Source organism: Nomascus leucogenys, chromosome 1a (genome assembly GCF_006542625.1).
Source record: "Nomascus leucogenys isolate Asia chromosome 1a, Asia_NLE_v1, whole genome shotgun sequence".
Classification (NCBI taxonomy): Eukaryota; Metazoa; Chordata; class Mammalia; order Primates; family Hylobatidae; genus Nomascus; species Nomascus leucogenys.
In genome coordinates, this window is record NC_044381.1 from 34,296,953 (window position 1) to 34,319,311 (window position 22,359).

General features: G+C 38.7%; 1 protein-coding gene across 3 annotated transcripts in view; it reads right to left on the bottom strand.

Annotated features, from left to right (window-relative positions):
- INVS (inversin) overlaps positions 1–20,841 on the bottom strand; it is a 77,986-nt gene extending 57,145 nt beyond the window's left edge. For 2 of the 3 annotated variants that reach the window (XM_030828875.1, XM_030828807.1), the window contains exons 1-4: positions 20,683–20,841; positions 17,093–17,260; positions 6,330–6,510; positions 2,274–2,383 (exon numbers count right to left, since the gene is read on the bottom strand). In XM_030828875.1, coding sequence (XP_030684735.1) covers positions 2,274–2,383; positions 6,330–6,510; positions 17,093–17,260; positions 20,683–20,841 — 618 coding nt within the window. Of the gene's footprint in view, positions 1–2,273; positions 2,384–3,391; positions 3,448–6,329; positions 6,511–17,092; positions 17,261–20,682 lie in introns of those variants that run through there. The other variant, XM_030828925.1, reaches the window with a different exon arrangement.
- Positions 20,842–22,359: the final 1,518 nt, after the last annotated feature.

Below are 22,359 nucleotides of genomic sequence, written 5' to 3' on the forward strand. Positions count from 1 at the left end.
AGATAAAGGAAGAATCCAGGGTTAAATCACAGCACTCCTTCCACAGCATCACACACTGCTTTCTACTTTTAAGACTGTTTGTTGAGTTACTGAGGTAAAAGTTTGTGATTTTTCGCTTTGTTTTCTTTTACTCATTTGCAAACATTTCTTTGCTGAGCATGTTTTTACTTAATGATGAATGTTTACAGGGCTCTGTGTGTGTAGGGGAATGTGTCTGTATTTTTCAAGGAATGAGTTGTAATTTCTTGTCAGTTAATAGAGGACAAGGAGATCAAGGGACTTGAAACTGAGCTTATATAATTTGTGTAATTATTAAAAATCAACTCTGGAATTGGCAGATTATCCAACAAAATATTTCTTTGAATAAAATTATTATATTACTGAATCATTATAAAGAATAATGTTCTACCATTCTTTGTTGTTTCCATTAGCACACCTATTTAATTATTGGTGTCTGTATATATATTAAATTTGGAGTCTAAATTTTGGGTTCAAGACCATGAGCAAGTCATTTAATCTCATGGAACCTTGTTTTGTTTTGTTTTCTGTAAACACGGGATAACATGATTTATCTAATAGCCTTGTGTTGATTTATGGGTTGAGCTGTGATTTCCGTAGATTGACTAGACTGGTTCAAGTTAATTTCCGATCTATTTGTAATAAGAAAAAGCTTCTCCTAAAATACTGCTTTGTTAGGTGATAATAGATAACGATTTGTCAAAACTCTAGGTGGTAAATTGAATAAGTTGTTAGGAAAACAAGAAGCAAGGATTATAGGAATAGTTGTTCTGGATACCAGAGTAGGAAGTGTGTGAAGATAAGATATTTTAGAGATCTGAGTATTTAATAGAGCATCTGGAGAGATCACGAAGATGAAATTATACTATGCTTGATGATAGTATTATTTATTTATTTTTTATTTATTTTATTTTTTTTTTTTTTTGAGATGAAGTCTTGCTCTGTTGCCCAGGCTGGAGTGCAGTGGCGCTATCCTGGCTCACTGCAACCTCCACCTCCCGGGTTCAAGCGATTCTCCTGCCTCAGCCTCCCAAGTAGCTGGGACTACAGGTGCCAGCCACCTTGCCCGGCCAATTTTTGTGTTTTTAGTAGAAATGGCGTTTCCACCATGTTGGCCAGGCTGTTCTCGAACTCCAGACTTTAGGTGATCCACCCATCTCGGCCTCCCAAAGTGCTGGGATTACAGGCGTGAGCTACTGTGCCCAGCCTGGTAGTATTATTATAATTTAATGAAATGAAGGGTTTCACTATGCATACCCATGTAGAAGGCAGCAAAATCTTTTAACATGTGCATCCTTGGATGAATCAGGTTCTTGATGGCCATTCATACTCAGGAAGCTGAAGTAGCCTAGACACTATCATGTTGCGGGGTGGACTGGGGACATAATGGACGAGAAAGTGGAGGGGAAGAACTACGAATAATATTCAGTATTTTTGGAAATAATTCGTTTTTGCATTCTCAGATGTATAATACACATAATTATCAACACTAGTAGTAATGAGAGTACATTCTATTTCTTATGCACCTGCTCTATGCCAAGGTATACAGAAGGCATTTGTCATAAATTTTCTCTAATCTTTACAACAATCCTGAAAGAAAAGGTATAATTATCCTCATCTTACATATGAAGAAACTAAGATTAAGAAACTTGTGTAAGGTAATGCAGTTTAGCAAACTGCACAGACAGGATTCTAGCCGAGATTGTTCTAGTTCCAAAGCCTTGCCACACTGCTTTAAGGACAATTACACATGGCTGAACACTAAGATGTTGTTCTTAGTGCTATAAAAGTATTATAAAGATGAAGTACTCTTACTGTAAAGTAAAATGCTATGCCTAACATTAAAATAAAAACTGTATAAAACTTCAGATGTGACTAACAACTTAAAAAAAAAAAAACCTCAGACTATCACTTGCATCACAGAGTGAACAGCGTGAACCATTGTTAAAAGATAATTGCTACATAAAAACAGACAAATGAGTCTAAGTAAATCTGGGCAAAGCTGAATAAGATCAGTGAATTATACCAATGTCAATTTCCTGTTTATGATATTGTTGTATTGGATGTTACCATTAGAGTGAATTAGGTGTAGGAGTGCAAAAACTTATTGGAAAAATAAATAAATAAATACAGAGTGAACTAGATGAAGGGTACATGAAATCTTGTATTATTTCCTACAACTACATATGAATCTACGATTATATAAAAATAACAATTTTCACTAAGAAAAAAGAGCATTGTCTTGTTTTACTTACAGCAAAGTTACTCTGAGCAGCATAGTGCAAAGGTGTGGCTCCTTGGCTGTCAGATGGTATAGTTCCAGACTTATTTCTTTCTAAAAGGAGATGGACAATCTGTGCATGGCCTGAGAAAAGACACAAAAAGGTAATTATCACTTATGAAGGACGTTAATTTATTTATTTAAATGAAAAAGGTAAGAAAAATCACTAACACATAATACAGCATTCACAATGGTTTCTGAACAGCAGCCCCCAATGCAGCCTCTTCTAACTTCTCACTAACATATTAATATGAGGTAGAACAGAATGAAAACTTACTAAAAACTTAATGCTTCAATCAGGTAGGAATGAATTAAGTATAATTGCCAGACTGAGAAAAAACTATATTAGGTATCACCTCATTGCATTCCCTGGCTTCACTTTATAAAGCTGCCTAAAGCAAAGGAGGGGAAGGTGCTTTAGAGCCAGGCCCTCTTAGGCTTCACCGCTCCCACTCTCAAGGTTCCACCGCCCAACCAAACAGAACTGCATAGCTGTTCTCTTCTATTCAGGTGGACAAACTATAATACAACCTCTTCTATAGCTGAGGCTTCCCATCCCTATATTCTCCTTTCCACAATCTTTTATTATATTTATATTTTATAACATCTAGGCAGTGATTTCAAATTCCAGAAAACAAGTGGGCAGGCATGATGAGGCAGCGATGAAGACAATATAGCGCATTCTGGAGGATGTGATCTCCACAAGTGAAGAGCTGTAGAAAATATTAAAAAATGAATAAACCTGGTAGTAGTATATGTAGGAAACCTGAAATTTCATACACTCTATTGCTTTCAGATATTGGAGAATGAAGAAGATGCCCCATTAGCAGAGCAAGGATATACTGCATAAAAGCCAAGCAGAGAAAAGTAATTTGTGTGGAAATTGTGCTCATCTATCTGCTCTCCAGAGGTGGTCTAAGATGGTGTTCTCCATAACACAAATGTGGGATTAAAGACAATCTTTGCCACATAGTTACTCTAAACATATTTCATTTTGTTTGAGAAATAAATGGAAAAATTCAGTAAAGACTACATGAAAACATACTATAGGAAAGTGAAAAAGAAACACTGTCAAAAAGATAAACAGCATACCTCTGAAAATGATCTAGAGAAGGATCCAGAGGAAACTGGTATCCTCGACTTAGTGCAAAAAGAGATGGCTTCTATGAAACAGAAACACAGGGTATTCTAAGAAGAAAACAGAGTGAAATGAAAAACTAATGGAAGGAAGTTAAAAGGAAATGAAATGAGATGAAAAGAAATATAGGTAAGACAAGGAAATAAAAATATAACCCAAAATACAATCTATATAGGAGGCAGAAAGAAAGCAAAACTTACAGAACAAAAAGTCAACTTAGTTACATGGAGACAAATTCGCCAAGTAAGCCCAGAATCCAGACGAAAAAGAAAAAGAGGGCCGGGCGCGGTAGCTCACTCTTGTAATCCCAGCACTTTGGGAGGCCGAGGTGGGTGGATCATGAGGTCAGGAGATCGAGACCACGGTGAAACCCCGTCTCTACTAAAAATACAAAAAATTAGCCGGGCGTGGTGGCGGGCGCCTGTAGTCCCAGCTACTCGGAGAGGCTGAGGCAGGAGAATGGCATGAACCCGGGAGGCGGAGCTTGCAGTGAGCCGAGATTGCGCCACTGCACTCCAGCCTGGGCGACAGAGCGAGACTCCGTCTCAAAACAAAAACAAAAACAAAAACAAAAAAAAAAGAAAAAGGGATGTAAGATGAAATCTGAATAATAATTATGAATCTGGCGATAAAAGTGAGTGCACATATAAACATCATTTAAAAAAAAGATAATGTGTAATTTAAAAACTGAGGTCAAGATTACAATAATTAGGGGGAAATCTCAGATTATATTAACAAGTACTAAAGAGTGATGAGTATCTGTGCTAAATTTTTTGTCTTAAATAGGTGGGAATCAATAGATGCATTTTTGCTCTTGACTCTGATTCAGGCTTTAAAAGATTTTTGATAAATTTAAAAGTAGCCACTAATAGAATCTAAACCCTCCTAAAACATTAGGCAATTCAAAACCAAGTAACAACAAATCTAATCCATATACGAAAGAGCAGAAAGCAAAGGAAACAGGAAACAAAACAAAACAAAATGCTAAACTGAAAACACTAATAATAGAAGGATAGCAGGAAAAAAAAGAGACCTGATTATTTACCTTATAACAATGACTATTAATGGGTAAATCTCCTTCACTGAAAGAGAAAGGCTCTCGGATTGACTCCACACACAAAAAACCCCAACATACACATAAAATATACACATATATACACTCTCTCATCTATAAAAGTGATCTTCAAAAAGGTTAAGTAAAAGGCATTTCAGGAAAATATAAAGAAAAAAACTCAAATATCATAGTATTAGCACAAACATAAAATTAAAGCCCTCCTCCCCAAAAATATAGGCACTGAATGTGAAAAGAGGTTTATGTTACATTCACATGTTGTCACTAAATGTGAATTACTTTTATAACAAAAATTTAAAGTTAAGATATGATGTTGAAATTAAAACTAATATTTAACAGAAAATAAATTTATATTACTATAATTTAGTTTATAAAACAATGCAACATATCAGTTAGAAATCAAAGAGAGCTTCTGCACAGCAAAAGAAACTACCATCAGAGTGAACAGGCAACCTACAGAATGGGAGAACATTTTTGCAACCTACTCATCTGACAAAGGGCTAATATCCAGAATCTACAATGAACTCAAACAAATTTACAAGAAAAAAACAAACAACCCCATCAAAAAGTGGGCGAAGGACATGAACAGACACTTCTCAAAAGAAGACATTTATGCAGCCAAAAAACACATGAAGAAATGCTCATCATCACTGGCCATCAGAGAAATGCAAATCAAAACCACAGTGAGATACCATCTCACACCAGTTAGAATGGCCATCATTAAAAAATCAGGAAACAACAGGTGCTGGAGAGGATGTGGAGAAATAGGAACACTTTTACACTGTTGGTGGGACTGTAAACTAGTTCAACCATTGTGGAAGTCAGTGTGGCAATTCCTCAGGGATCTAGAACTAGAAATAGCATTTGACCCAGCCATCCCATTACTGGGTATATACCCAAAGGACTATAAATCATGCTGCTATAAAGACACATGCACACGTATGTTTATTGCGGCACTATTCACAATAGCAAAGAGTTGGAACCAACCCAAATGTCCAACAACGATGGACTGGATTAAGAAAATGTGGCACATATACACCATGGAATACTATGCAGCCATAAAAAAGGATGAGTTCATGTCCTTTGTAGGGACATGGATGAAACTGGAAAACATCACTCTCAGTAAACTATCGCAAGGACAAAAAACCAAACACCGCATGTTCTCACTCATAGGTGGGAATTGAACAATGAGAACTCATGGACACAGGAAGGGGAACATCACACACTGGGGACTGTTGTGGGGTGGGGGGAGGGGGGAGGGACAGCATTAGGAGATATACCTAATGCTAAATGACGAGTTAATGGGTGCAGCAAATCAACATGGCACATGGATACATATGTAACAAACCTGCACATTGTGCACATGTACCCTAAAACCTAAAGTATAAAAAAAAAAATACTGAGGGCCTTGGCCATCTCCCCATTAAGTTAAAAAAATAAAGTGCCTTGCCCCTAAAACTCATGGGCAGACTTCCTGGATTCAAGACATCTTAAGAGCTATGAAAACCATCTTAGAAATGCCTGCAGGCTCCTACAACTGGGTATTGTCAGGGATCAGTGTGGTTTCCTTCTGTAATTACCTAACAATTATAATTGGGAAATAAAGCATCAGTAACATAAATGTGTAATATATTCATTGAATGTGTTTCATTTAAAATTTTTCAAAATAAATTCTAGGACTTTGAAACTAAAAAAAAAAAAAAAAAAAAAGAAATCAAAATAATTAACTAGGAGTTGGGAGTGAACAGTGGAAGGGAAGGCATAGAAATATTCCTATACTCATGCAGTTCCTTCTACTGTTGATCCTTTGAGTCACGTACCTAATAAAGCTGCCCAGTGCAGTGGGGTTCGAAATAAGTTATCATAAGACGTTATATTGCAGCTTTCATATGAGGTCAAGACATCAACCACGGTCACATTCCCATCAGCAACTGCAAAGTGAAGAGGAGTTCGACCCTCGTAGTCTTGCCAGTTCAGTAAAGACTCCGTTGGAGCAGCATCCTGATTTGAAGGAACCAGAGACTTCAGACATACATGGAATCCTCAGTAAATTACATTTAGTTTAAGTATTTTTTTCTTTCTTTCTTTTTTAGAGACAGGGTCTTGTTCTGTCACCCAGGTTGGAGTATAGTGGCATGATCACAGCTCAAGCAGCCTCAAACTCCTGGGCTCAAGCAATCCTCAGCTTCCCAAGTAGCTGGGACTACAGGCACACCCCATCACACATGGCTAATTTTTGTGTTTTTTGTAGAGATGGAGTTTTTCCATGTTGCTCAGGCTGGTCTTGAATTCCCAGGCTCAAGCAATTCTCCTACCTCAGCCTCCCAAAATGCTGGGATTATGGTGTGAGTCACTGTGCCCAGCCTGGCACAGGAATTAACTGAGGAATTTTCGAAATAAGACCTCTACATTATCTCTCAGCACAAGTGATAAATCATGGAAAAGGTACAAAGTCTAAATCTTTAAAAAATTATTTTCATATTTAATTATAAAAAGTAAAGAATATAACCATTATATACTGATTATCTAGAGTAAAAAGGTGTCAACATTTTCCTGATATGCTTTTGTTTATGTTATTGTTCAACTAAAGATGTATGTTTTATACTTTTGTATATATGTATGTATCCATAAACAATACATAAATTTTGTATGTGTGTTTCCAATATTTACATTATGGCAATGGACGTGTATCCTTTGGCAATTCTTTCTTTCAACACTATACCTTGGATATCTATGTTGGTAATAGTTCAATTATTGAGGTGCTTGAATAAACCACGATATAGTTATCTATTGAGGAACATTTAGGCTATTTCCATTTTTTTCACTATTACAGATAATGCTGCAATTAATGTTTCCTTTACATGTCCCTTGTAGCACATGTGTGAAATTTTTCCATAGGCTAGACACCTAGAAGGGGAACTGCTGGGTTGAAGGATATCTTCAAATAGGTATTGTCACATCACTCTCCAAATGGTTTTACCAATTAACACTCCCATGACAATATGTAAAAGTTTTTATTTCCCTACATGCTGGCACAAATTAATCATTTGGTATTATCAAGCTTACTGCATTTTTCCCTTATGGTTATGAAAGACATTTCACTGCTATTTTAACTTGTAGTTCATTTATGAATGGGGTTGAGATTTTTTAATCATGTGTTTATTAGTGAGTTCAGAATGTTAATTAATTTTTCTACTGGATCTTTGTAGCAAGCATTATCAAAATTACCAGGCAGATTTGAAAAAGAACCAAATAGAACTTTTAGAAGTGAAAAATGTAATCACAAAGATTAAAGGTTCAATGGATAGGGTAAACAACAGGTTGGACTTATTCGAAGAAAGACTTAGTAAACTGGAAGACAGATCTGATGTCATTACCCAGGACGCAACAGAAAGAGACAAGGAGATGAGAATATAAAAGAGAAGTTAAAAGACATGGAGGATTAGACAAAGAGCCTTAAAAGATATATAATTGGAGACCCTAAAGGCAAGAGTAAAGGGAATGAAGGAGAGGTGATATTTAAAGATAACAGCTATATATGTTTGACAGAACTGAGATGCAATAATTAGAATATATACCAAACAGGATTTTTTAAAAAGGCCACACCTAGACACACCCTAGTAAAACTGTAGAATGCCAAACAAAGAGCAAAATGTAAAAGCAGCCTGAGAGAAAAGATACATCATGTATAAAGGAATGACAGACCAATAACAGACTCCTTAAGAGCAATAATAAAAGGCAGAAAGTAGCAAAATAATATGCTGAAAGAGGAGAAAAATAGATTCCTAGGACTGTGTACACAGGATAATCATTTTTTTTCAAGAGGCACACATTCTTAACAATTAAAAAGGAGAGTTGGCTGGGGGTGGTGGCTCATGCCTGTAATCCCAGCACTTTGGGAGGCTGAGGCAGGTGGATCACTTGAGGCCAAGAGTTCGAAACCAGTCTGGCCAACATGGTGAAACCTCATCTCTACTAAAAATATAAAAATTAGCTGCACGTGGTGGCATGCGCATGTAGTCCCAGCTACTCAGGAGGATGAAGCAGGAGAATCGCTTGAACCCAGGATGCAGAGGTTGCAGTGAGCTGAGATCACATCACTGCACTCCAGCCTGGGTGACAGCACAAGGCTCTGTCCCAAAAAAACAAAAAACTAAAAACAAACAAAAAACCAGAGAGAGTTGACCACCAAAAGATCTATACTAAAGAGAGTCAAGAGGACAACTCGGCAAGATGGCCGAATAGGAACAGCTCTGGTCTGCAGCTCCCAGTGAGACCAAAGCAGAAGGCAGGTGATTTCTGCATTTCCAACTGAGGTGCCCTGTTCATCTCACTGGGACTGGTTAGACAGTGGATGCAGCCCACAGACGGCGAGCAGAAGCAGGATAGGGTGTCGCCTCACCTGGGAAACGCAAAGGATGAGGGAACTCCCTCTCCTAGTCAATGGAAGCCGTGACGCACAGTGCTGGCAGGGATCGTGCTATCTGGCCCAGATACTACACTTTTTTCAAGGTTTTTAGAACCTGCAGACTAGGAGATTCCCTAGGGTGCCTACAGCACCAGGGCCCTGGGTTTCAAGTGCAAAACTGGGTGGCCGTTTGGGCAGACACTGAGCTAGCTTCAGGAGTTCTTTTTTGTACCCCAGTGGCACCTGGAACCCCAGGGAGACAAAACTGTTCACTCCTCTGGAAAGGGGGCTGAAGCCAGGGAGCCAAGTGGTTTTACTTAGTGGGTCCCACCTCCCTGGAGCCCAGAAAGCTAAGATCCACTAGCTTGAAATTCTCGCTGCCAGCACAGCAGTCTGAAGTCAACCTGGGATGCCTGAGTGTGGTGGGGGGAGGGGCGTCACCATTACTGAGGTTTGAGTAGGCTGTTTTCCCCTCACAGTGTAAACAAAGCCTCCAGGAAGTTTGAACTGAGCAGAGCCCACCACAGCACAGCAAAGCCACTATAGCCAGACTGCCTCTCTAGATTCTTCCTCTCTGGGCAGGGCATCTCTGAAAGAAAGGCAGTAGTTCCTGTCAGGGGCTTATAGATAAAACTCCCATCTCCCTAGGACAGAGCACCTGGGGAAGGAGTGGCTGTGGGCACAGCTTCAGCAGACTTAAACGTTCCTGCCTGCCAACTCTGAAGAAAGCAGCAGATCTCCCAACAGAGCACTCGAGCTCTGCTAAGGGAAAGACTGCCTCCCCAAGTGGGTCCCTGACCCCGTGCCTCCTCACTGGGAGACACCTCCTAGCAGGGGTCGGCAGACACCTCATACGGGAGAGCCCCGGCTGGAATCTAGCAGGTGCCCCTCTGGGACAAAGCTTCCAGAGGAAAGAACAGGCAGCAATCTTTTCTGTAGCCTCTGCTGGTGATACCCATGCAAACAGGGTCTGAAGTGGACTTCCCACAAACTCCAGCAGACCCCTAGAAGAGAGGCCTGACTGTTAGAAGGAAAACTAACATACAGAAAGCAATAACATCAACATCAACAAAAAGGACACCCACACAAAAATCCCATCCAAAGATCATCAGCATCAAAGATCAAAGGTAGATAAATCCATGAAGATGAGGGAAAACCTGTGCAAAAATGCTGAAAATTCCAAAAACCAGAATGCCTCTTCTCCTCCAAAAGATCACAAGTCCTTGCCAGCAAGGGAACAAAAATGGACAGAGAATGAGTTTGATGAATTGACAGAAGAAGGCTTCAGAAGGTGGGTAATAAACTCCTCCAAGCTAAAGGAGCATGTTCTAACCCAATGCAAGGAAGCTAAGAACCTTGATAAAAGATTACAGGAACTGCTAACTAGAATAACCAGTTTATAGAAGAACATAAATGATCTGATTGAGCTGAAAAACACAGCACAAGAACTTCGTGAAGCATACACAAGTATCAACAGCTGGATCGATCAAGTGAAGGAAAGGATATCAGAGACTGAAGATCAACTTAATGAAATAAAGCATGAAGACAAAGTTAGAGAAAAAATAATGAAAAGGAATGAACAAAGCCTCCAAGAAATATGGGACTATGTGAAAAGACCAAACCTATGTTGGTGTACCTGAAAGTGACAAGGAGAATGGAACCAAGTTGGAAAACACACTTCAGGATATTATCCAGGAGAACTTCCCCAATCTAGCAAGACAGGCTAACATTCAAATTCAGGAAATACAGAGAACACCGTTAAGATGCTCCTCAAGAAGAGCAACCCCAAGACACATAATCATCAGATTCACCAAGGTTCAAATGAAGAAAAAAAATGTTAAGGGGAGCCAGAGAGAAAGATCAGGTTACCCTTAAAGGGAAACCCATCAGACTAACAGCAGATTTCTCTGCAGAAACCCTACAAGCCAGAAGAGGGTGGGGGCCAATATTCAACATTCTTAAAGAAAAGAATTTTCAACTCAGAATTTCATATCCAGCCAAACTAAGCTTCATAAGTGAAGGAGAAATAAAATCCTTTACAGATAAGCAAATGCTGAGGGATGTCGTTACCACCAGGCCTGCCTTACAAGAGCTCCTGCAGGAACCACTAAATATGGGAAAGAAAAACTGGTACCAGCGACTGCAAAGAGACACCAATATATAAAGGCCAACCATACTATGAAGAAACTATCAACTAATGTACAAAATAACCAGCTAGCATCATGATAACAGGATCAAATTCACACATAACAATACTAACCTTAAATGTAAATGGGCTAAATGCCCCAATTAAAAGACACAGGCTGGCAAACTGGATAAAGAGTCAAGACCCACCGGTGTGCTGAATTCAAGAGACCCATCTCACATGCAAAGACACACATAGGCTTAAAATAAAGGGATGGAGGAAGATTTACCAAGCAAATGGAAAGTAAAGAAAAAAGCAGGGGTTGCAATCCTAGTCTCTGATAAAACAGACTTTAAACCAACAAAGATAAAAAAAGACGAAGAAGGGAATTCCATAAAGGTAAAGGGATCAATATAACAAGACGAGCGAACTATCCTAAATATATATGCACCCAATAAAGGAGTACCCAGATTCATAAAGCAAGTTCTTTGAGACCTTCAAAGAGATTTACACTCCCACACAATAATAGTGGGGCACTTTAACACCCCACTGTCAATATTAGATGGATCAACGCAACAGAAAATTAAGAAGGATATTCAGGACTTGAACTCAGCTATGGATCAAGTGGACCTAATAAACATCTACAGAACTCTCCACCCCAAATCAGCAGAATATATATTCTTCTCAGTACCACATAGAACTTATTCTAAAATTGACCACGTAACTGGAAGTAAAACATCTTCAGCAAATCTAAAAGAATGGAAATCATAACAAACAGTCTCTTAGACCACAGTGCAATCAAATTAGAACTCAGGATTAAGAAACTCCCTCAAAACCGCACAACTACACGGAAACTGAACAACCTGCTCCTGAATGACTACTGAGCAAACAATGAAATAAAAGCAGAAATAAATAAGTTCTTTGAAACCAATGAGAACAAAGACACAATGTACCAGAATCTGTGGGACACAGCTAAGCAGTGCTTAGAGGGAAATTTACAGCACCAAATGCCCACAGGGCAAAGTGGGAAAGATCTAAAATTGACACCCTAACATCACAATTAAAACAAGTAGAGAATCAAGAGCAAACAAATTAAAAACCTAACAGAAGACAAGAGATAACTAAGATCAGAGCAGTACTGAAGGAGACAGAAACACAAAAAACCCTTCAAAAAAAATCAGTGAATCCAGGAGCTGGTTTTTTGAAAAGACTAACAAAATAGACCACTAGCCAGACTAATAAAGAAGAAAAGAGAAAAGAAAAAAACAGACACATAAAAAATGATAAAGGGGATGTAACCACTGATCCCACAGAAATACAGACTACCATCAGAGAATACTATAAACACCTCTACACAAATAAACTAGAAAATCTAGAAGAAATGGATAAATTCCTGGACACATACACCCTCCCAAGACTAAACCAGGAAGAAGTTGAATCTCTGAATAGACCAATAATAGGCTCTGAAATTGAGGCAATAATAAATAGCTTACCAACCAAAAAAAGTCCAGAACCAGATGGATTCACAGCCGAATTCTACCAGAAGTAGAAGGAGGAGCTGGTACCATTCCTTCTGAAACTATTCCAATCAATAGAAAAAGAGGGAATCCTCCCTAACTCATTTTATGAGACCAGCATTATTCTGATACCAAAGCCTGGCAGAGACACAACAAAAAAAGAGAATTTTAGACCAATATCCCTGATGAACATCGATGCAAAAATCCTCAAGAAAATACTGGCAAACTGAATCCAGTAGCATACCAAAAAGCTTATCCACCATGATCAAACGGGCTTTATCCCTGGGATGCAAGGCTGGTTCAACACACGCAAATCAATAAATGTAATGCAGCATATAAACAGAACCAATGACAAAAACCACATGATTATCTCAATAGATGCAGAGAAGGCCTTTGACAAAATTCAACAATGCTTCATGCTAAAACTCTCAATAAATTAGGTATTGATGGGATGTATCTCAAAATAATAAGAGCTATCTATGACAAACCCACAGCCAATATCATACTGAATGGGCAAAAACTGGAAGCATTCCCTTTGAAAACTGGCAGAAGACAGGGATGCCTCTCTCACCACTCCTCTTCAACATAGTGTTGGAAGTTCTGGCCAGGGAAATCAGGCAGGAGAAGGAAATAAAGGGTATTCAATTAGGAAAAGAGGAAGTCAAATTGTCCCTGTTTGCAGATGACATGACTGTATATCTAGAAAACCCCATTGTCTCAGCCCAAAATCTCCTTAAGCTGATAGGCAACTTCAGCAAAGTCTCAGGATACAAAATCAATGTGCAAAAATCACAAGCATTCTTATACACCAAATAACAGACAAACAGAGAGCCAAATCATGAGTGAACTCCCATTCACAATTGCTTCAAAGAGAATAAAATACCTAGGAATCCAACTTACAAGGGATGTGAAGGACCTCTTCAAGGAGAACTACAAACCACTGCTCAATGAAATAAAAGAGGATACAAACAAATGGAAGAACATTCCATGCTCATGGGTTGGAAGAATCAATATTGTGAAAATGGCCATACTGCCCAAGGTAATTTATAGATTCAATGCCATCCCCATCAAGCTACCAATGACTTTCTTCACAGAATTGGAAAAAACTACTTTCAAGTTCATATGGAACCAAAAAAGAGCCTGCATTGCCAAGATAATCCTAAGCCAAAAGAACAAAGCTGGAGGCATCACGCTACCTGACTTCAAACTATACTACAAGGCTACAGTAACCAAAACAGCATGGTACTGGTACCACAACAGAGATATAGACCAATGGAACAGAACAGAGCCCTCAGAAATAATGCCACATATCTACAACTATCTGATCTTTGACAAACCAGACAAAAACAAGAAATGGGGAAAGGATTCCCTATTTAATAAATGGTGCTGGGAAAACTGGCTAGTCATATCCAGAAAGCTGAAACTGGATCCCTTCCTTACACCTTATACAAAAATTAATTCAAGATGGATTAAAGACTTAAATGTTAGACCTAAAACCATAAAAACCCTAGAAGAAAACCTAGACAATACCATTCAGGACATAGGCATGGGCAAGGACTTCATGTCTAAAACACTAAAAGCAATGGCAACAAAAGCCAAAATTGAGAAATAGGATCTAATTAAACTCAAGAGCTTCTGCACAGCAAAAGAAACTACCATCAGAGTGAACAGGCAACCTACAGAATGGGAGAACATTTTTGCAATCTACTCATCTGACAAAGGGCTAATATCCAGAATCTACAATGAACTCAAACAAATTTACAAGAAAAAATCAAACAACCCCATCAAAAAGTGGGCAAAGGACATGAACAGACACTTCTCAAAAGAAGACATTTATGCAGCCAAAAGACACATGCAAAAATGCTCATCATCACTGGCCCTCAGAGAAATGCAAATCAAAACCACAATGAGATACCATCTCACACCAGTTAGAATGGCAATCATTAAAAAGTCAGGAAACAACAGGTGCTGGAGAGGGTGTGGAGAAATAGGAACACTTTTACACTATGAAAGTGGGACTGTAAACTAGTTCAACCATTATGGAAGTCAGTGTGGCAATTCCTCAGGGATCTTGAACTAAAAATACCATTTGACCCAGCCATCCCATTACTGGTTATATACCCAAAGGATTATAAATCACGCTGCTATAAAGACACATGCGCACATACATTTATTGTGGCACTATTCACAATAGCAAAGACTTGGAACCAACCCAAATGTCCAACAATGATAGACTGGATTAAGAAAATGTGGCACATATACACCATGGAATACTATGCAGCCATAAAAAATGATGAGTTCATGTCCTTTGTAGGGACATGGATGAAGCTGGAAACCATCATTCTCAGCAAACTATCGCAAGGACAAAAAACCAAACACCGCATGTTCTCACTCATAGGTGGGAATTGAACAATGAGAACACATGGACACAGGAAGGGGAACATCACACACCAGGGCCTTTGGGGGTTGGGGGACGGGGGAGGGATAGCATTAGGAGATATAACTAATGTTAAATGATGAGTTAATGGGTGCAGCACACCAACATGGCACATGTATACATATGTAACAAACCTGCACATTGTGCACATGTACCCTAAAACTTAAAGTATAATAATAAAAATAAATAAAATAAAGAAAAAAATAGAAAATGTGGCACATATACACCATGGAATACTATGCAGCCATAAAAAAGAATGAGTTCATGTTCTTTGCAGGGACATGGATGAAGCTGGAAACCATCATTCTCAGAAAATTAACACAAGAAAAGAAAACCAAACACTGCATGTTCTCACTCATAAGTAGGAGTTGAACAATGAGAACACATGGACACAGGGAGGGGAACATCACACATCAGGGCCTGTTGGGGGGTGGGGGGCAAGGGGAGGCATAGCATTAGCAGAAATACTTAATGTAGATGACAGGTTGATGGGTGCAGCAAACCACCATGGCACATGTATACCTAAGTAACAAACCTGAACGTTTTGCACCTGTATCCCATAACTTAGAGTATAATAATAAAAAAAAGAATATAAGAACTATATTTCAGGATGTAAAATAACTTTAGAAGGAAAATTTGAGATACAAAAAAAATGCAGAGCTAAGCATTGCATATACAAAATAATACTTTTAGTATCAGAGGTTGTAAAAAACGATTAAAAAATAATACTTTAAAGTCTAATTTGTGTGTTAAAAACAAATATGACTAACTACTGGACTATCATAGCATGTAAGTTAGAAACTGGGACAGAGGGATTAGAAAATCTCAAAGAATCTACTGATAAATATTCAAAACAAATAAGGAGTTTAGCGAATTAGATATGTAATCAATGATCAAAAATATCAACTGCATTCCTATACACCTATAACAACCAGTTAAATTTATATCCTAGATATGTTCAAAAATGTCAACGCAGCCCTGTTTGTAAATAACAAGAAACTGGAAACAGTCAAAGTATCTGTCAATAACAGAATGAATACTGTGTGGCTTATTCATAAGATGGAATCCTATATAGCAGTAAGAATTAATATATCATGGCTACATGGAGCAACATAGATAAAATCACCAGTGGTCAGACATGGTGGCTCACGCCTCTAATCCCAGCACTTTGGGAGGCCGAGGCAGGTGGATCACAAGGTCAAGAGGTCGAGACCATCCTTGCCAACATGGTGAAACCTGGTCTCTACTAAAAATACAGAAATTAGCCAGGCATGGTGGCGCATGCCTGCAGTCCCAGCCACCTGGGATGCTGAGGCAGGCGAATTGCTTAAACCTGGGAGGTGGAGTCTGCAGTGAGCTGAGATCATGCCACTGTACTCCAACCTGGGTGACAGAGCAAGACTCTGTCTCAAAAAAAATCACCAGCAGAAGGTTGAGCAAGAAAAAGGGTATTGCAAAAAACAAAACAAAACAAAAACAAAAACATGCAATATAATTCCTTGTATATCAAATTCAAAAACTTTAAAAACTGAGCAATATATTGTTTAAGGATACAAATAAATGTGGTAATGGAAATCAGGGGAATGATAAACACAAGACTGAAGACAGTTGTTGCCTCTGTGAAAGGAGAGAATAGAATGAGACTGAGAGGTACTCCACTCGGAGGACTTCAAAGGTAATGGTAATATGCTTTTTCTTAAACTTGATAGTGAGTATATGAGTATTTGTTGTTTCATTATTATTTATACTTTACATGTATTTTACTGATACTTATATCTATTCACTGTTTAATAAAAACAAGTATGAAACAAAGTAAGGAAATAAATATAAATTCAGGGTTCAGGGAAGTAGTTGCTGGGGTACAGGAATGAGCACGGCATAGGGGAATGAATGCATTTAAAAACTGGGACATAGGAAACCTCTATGTGGTCTTAAATAGTGGTACTGAAATGTTCTACTTCTTGGGGGATGAGTCCATATGTCTGTTGTATTCTTCTGCTTAATAATTTGCTTGTATGTCAAATACACACTTTTGTATCATAATAAAAAAATTTCTTAAAAAGGCCATTCAGGTCTAGCAGTACCATTCAACTCACCAGAATGCATCTCACTGTGTGAACAGCACTTGGATCTTTATGGTTGGCTGCCCAGTGAAGTGGGATCTTGCCTTCAACATCAGGAATCCCAATGTTAGAATCATGCTTGATGAGCAGCTTCACATGCTCAGGGTTATTGTAGTAGGCACTCCAATGCAGAGCTGTTTGCTGCAAAATCGAGAGGTTCTCAAAATAACAACAGTAACAACAACTAACTTTCCCCAATCTTTTATTGTGGGACAGGCGCTGTTATAAGAGTTTTATACAGTAGTTGCCCTGTATCTTTGGTTTCACTTTTCATGATTTCAGGTCTCTGTGTTCAACCAAAGTCTAAAAATATCAAATAGAATATTCCAGAAATAAACAATTCATAAGTTTTAAATTGTGTGCCATTCTAAATAACATGATGAAATAGTGCTTCATCCCACCCCATCCTAGCTGGGACACAAATCCTTCCTTTGTTCAGCATATCCCCACTGTAGACATTCCCTGCCAGTTAGTCACCCAGCAGCCAACTCAGTTATCCCATTCATTGTCACGATATTAGATTCACAGTGCTTGTGTTCAAGTCATCCTTCTTTTACTTAATGTCCCCAAAGCTCAAAATTATTGATACTGATGATTCAGATAAGCCAAAGAGCAGCTATAAAGTGTTTCCTTTAAGTGAAAAGGTGAAAGCTCTCAACTTAATAAGAAAAAATTGTTTGTTGAGTTTGCTAAGTTCTATGGTAAGAACAAATCTATCTGTGAAACTGTAAAGAAGTAAGAAGAAACTCATGCTGGTTTTGCTGTTGAATACCAAACTGCAAAAATTATGGCCATAGTGCCTGATAAGTGCTTAGTTAAGATGGAAAAAGTACTAAATTTGTGGGTGGAAGACATGAACAGAAATGTGTTCCTATTGACGGGAATTGGGTTTGACACTATCTACAGTTTCAAGTGTCCATTGGGGGTGTTGGAATATATTTCCTTTGAACAAGGGAGACTATTGTCTATTTAATCGCATGCAGTGATCTTACTATCTCTGGGAGACAAGTATGTTTTTAAATTTGCATGTGATTGATGAGGAAACAGCACATGGAACCTAAGTAATCTGCTCAGGGACATAAAGGAAGTAAGTGGCTAAAGTGAGATTTTAACCCAGGCAGTCTGACTCCAGCATCTGACCTCTTAGTCATGACAGTTATTCAGTTCATCCAGTACTGATAACACTGAGAAAGAGAAAGCGGCCCAGTCATTTATAAATAATCATCAACAAAGTAAGTGATGATCTTGATAATGCACATCTGGTTATCACCAAGGACCTTAAGAACTTGATAGGATGTTTCGAATTTTAATATCTATAAAAAAATCCATGCATAGGAAATTCATGCGTCTGGAACCCATTCCATATATCAGAAGATAAACTTTAATTTAACTATAATTTTAGAGGATAAATTATTAGACCCAGTTATTGATGAAAAGATACATTTTGAAAATACAGCAGCACTTGCTTTAGTCAACCTAAATAACAGAGTCTCTCTAAAAGAAAATAATGTTTGGCTGGGCGCAGTGGTTCATGCCTGTAATCCCAGCACTTTGGGAGATCGAGGCAGGTGGATCACTTGAGGTCAGGAGTTCGAGACCAGCCTGGTCAACATGGTGAAACCCCATCTCTACTAAAAATACAAAAATTAGTCGGGCCCGGTGGCACACACCTGTAATCCCAGCTACTTGGGAGGCTGAAGCATGAGAATCGCTTGAACCTAGGAGGTGGAGATTTCAGTGAGCCAAGATCACACCACTGCATGCCAGCCTGGGCGATACAGTGAGACTCTGTCTCAAAAAAAAAAAAAAGAAAGAAAGAAAATAATGTTTATTTGGTATCTGGTAGTAGGGCATTGCTAAACTATGTGTACTCAAGTAAAGGAAGACAAAAGTTTTTAAAAGAAAAATGAAGAGGATTACATAATTGTTTTCAAATGATGATCCTTGGCTACAAAGATCGATAACAAAGAAAAGGTTGGGCAGGCAGTTGCTGGGCAAATGTCTTTGAAGAAGTAATTTTTGTGTAAGGTTATGATGGCCTTTGTGCAAGGCTGTGGTTTTTGCAGAGTCTGTGATTTTTTTTTTTTTTTAATCAGGCTTACAAGCACAAGAATCCTCTCTTCATGGCCTTCCCTGGCTCTGTCAGGTTTTGTTGTTGTTTTAAACAGAAACAACTCCATTTTGATTTTGACAATGTTCACACTTTATTTCAGATAAAAGTTAAAAATGATCATCTTGAACTTGTTGAAGTTGCTTTAAAATCTCTTCTGCTGTTCTCATCAACATAATTCTACAAGACTGGCTTCCCTATTAGGAGAATTACTAAGAAAAAATGTAGGAACTGTTTAAATATATATTAGCCCTCATGAGTAGCATTGTCAGCAATCCAATCTACGATTAGATAATTTAATGAGCAGGAACCAAGCTCATCTGTCACATTAAAAACTTTAGAAACTAACATACATGGTATTCCTTCAAGGTGTACCTACAGGCATTTAATATGAACACTCACTATTTAATTTATTACTTTTGCTTACTAACAACTGCAGATTTTTAAAAAGCCACAAGTATAATAGCACTTACTAATTACCTATAACCGCATCTTCAATAAACAACATGTAATTCCTTTCTTTTCCTATGTTATACTTGTTCTGATTCTATTTACTGAAATGTAATACTATGCTGAACCTAACAGTAATCCTATTACCCTTTTTCCCTACATACAAAAATTGAGGCACAGAGGAGTTAAGCAATTTGCCCAAGGACACAGAACAAGTTAAGTAGTGGATTCTGGGTTGAAACCCAGGAAGTCTGATACCAAAGTGTAGGCCACTAAACCACTAAGCATTTAGGACATTGCCATGGGCATTTGGCCATCATGAGTCTAACCACCTATAGTAACTATTATGACTCCCTGTCAAATATTGGGTTTTGGAGTTAAGACAGGACTGATTTTGTTGTTGTTGTTGTTGTTTTGTTTTTTGAGACAGAGTCTCACTCTGTCACCCAGGCTGGAGTTCAGTGGCGCCATCTGGGCTCACTGAAACCTCTGCCTCCCAGGTTCAAGTGATTCTCATGCCTCAGCTTCCCGAGTAGCTGGGATTACAAGCGCACGCCAACATGCCCGGCTAATTTTTGTAGTTTTAGTAGAGATGAGGGTTCACTATGTTGGCCAGGCTGGTCTTGAACTCCTGACCTCAGGTGATCCACTTGCCTCGGCCTCCCAAAGTGCTGGGATTACAGGCATAAGCCAATGCGCCCGGCCGACAGGACTAGATTTGAATTCTAGTTCTGCCACTTGCATCTTGGGCAAACTTTTAATCTTCCTGAGCTTCAGTTTTTCCATCTGTAAAAAGAAGATGATACTACCTAACACACATGGTTGCTGAGAGGATAAAATGACAGTATTTAAGTGAAATACTTCCCTGAGATGTATGGAGATTTGGAATTGTTCTACCATGTATATATGTGGTAACTTAGGCCTTCTTCCTTGAAATTTCACATCATAAAAGGAAGCATTTGCTTTCTGGTCTTATTAGTCTTTGATTTTGAGTATCCATTACCTTGTTTTTATCCTGTGTATCCACTTCTCCTGGTGCCATAAACTTCAGCAGAAGTGCCAAACACTTAGGGCTCCTGTGCCGGGTGGTCAAGTGCAAAGGAGTCATCTCTTCCAGATCCTTTTGCATCCAGTTTGCTCTGCGTGTAAGTAAGAGTTTCATGAAACGATAATTTCCCTAAATAAAAAACAAGAGATGATAAGAAAAAAATGTACTATGGGGTCAAAAATTTTTTTAATTTTAAAATGTTTTAATTATGTTAATTATTCTCCTAGAGTAATAACATTCAGAGAAATTAATAAAAATGCTTGTAATTCCACTATACTGAGATGTCAATTGTTTTATTTTTTCATGTTTGTTTTATTTTTTCATGTTTCCTTCCAAGAACTTTCTACATGAATGTACTTTACATAGTAGCTGGTCAATATTTTATTGCAAATAAAAGCAACATGTTTTATTTAACCAGTCTATTATTGTTAGATATCTAGAATGTTTCTAATATTTTCTTTTGTAGAAAATGCTTCAATGTACATCTTTTTTCACATTTTTTTTCTTAATTTTTTCACAAGAATAAATTATCAGGAACCAAATTGTTGGGTCAAAGACGTTTGCACATTTTACAGTGTTTGGTGTATTTTCCAAATTGCTATCTAACAGCAGCAATGTGTAGGTGTATTAGTTTCAGCACATTTTGACCAACATAGTACCTATTATTTATACTCAAAGTACAATAATGCAAAACAAGCAGAGACGTTAAATCCCAATTTACAGGTGAGGAAACTGAGATTCAAAGAAGTTAAATGTTTTGTTCAGGGCCCTCTGGTTAATAAGGGAGGGATGATTAGTTTTCTTAAAGAAAGCTATTTATGCGTACAACTAAGGTAGAGGCAGCTTATTCAAAGTTTGGATCCCAGGGCTGGGTGTGGTGGCTCACACCTGTAGTCCCAGCACTTTGGGAGGCCAAGGTGGGCAGATCATGAGGTCAGGAGATCGAGACCATCCTGGCCAACACGGTGAAACCCCATCTCTAGGAAAATACAAAAAATTAGCCGGGCATGGTGGTGGGCGCCTGTAGTCCCAGTTACTCAGGAGGCTGAGGCAGGAGAATGGCATGAACCCGGGAGACAGAGCTTGCAGTAAGCCAAGATCGCGCCACTGCACTCCAGCCTGGGCGACAGAGCGAGACTCCGTCTCAAAAAAAAAAAAAAAAACGAAGTTTGGATCCCAGACTCAAATGGTCACCTAAATGCCAACTCAGAAGTCATGGTAGGCCCACCCACTTGCAGGCAGTACTCTCCAGGTCAGTTAAGTCCTCCAGTCTGGTAGAATCAACCCACCTCAAGAAAGAAGCAGGCCGGGTGTGGTGGCTCATGCCTGTAATCCCAGCACTTTGGGAGGCTGAGGTGGGTGGATCACGAGGTCAGGAGTTCAAGACCAGCCTGGCCAACATGGTGAAACCCCATCTGTACTAAAAAAAAACAAAAATTACCCAGGCATGGTGGCAGGCGCCTGTAATCCCTGCTACTCAGGAGGCTGAGGCAGAGAATTGCTTGAACCCAGGAGGCAGAGTTTGCAGTGAGCCGAGATCACACCACTGCACTCCAGCCTGGGTGACAGAGTGGGACTCCGTCTCAAAAAAAAAAAAAAAAGAGAAAGAAGCTTAGCTACAAGGGCCACAGC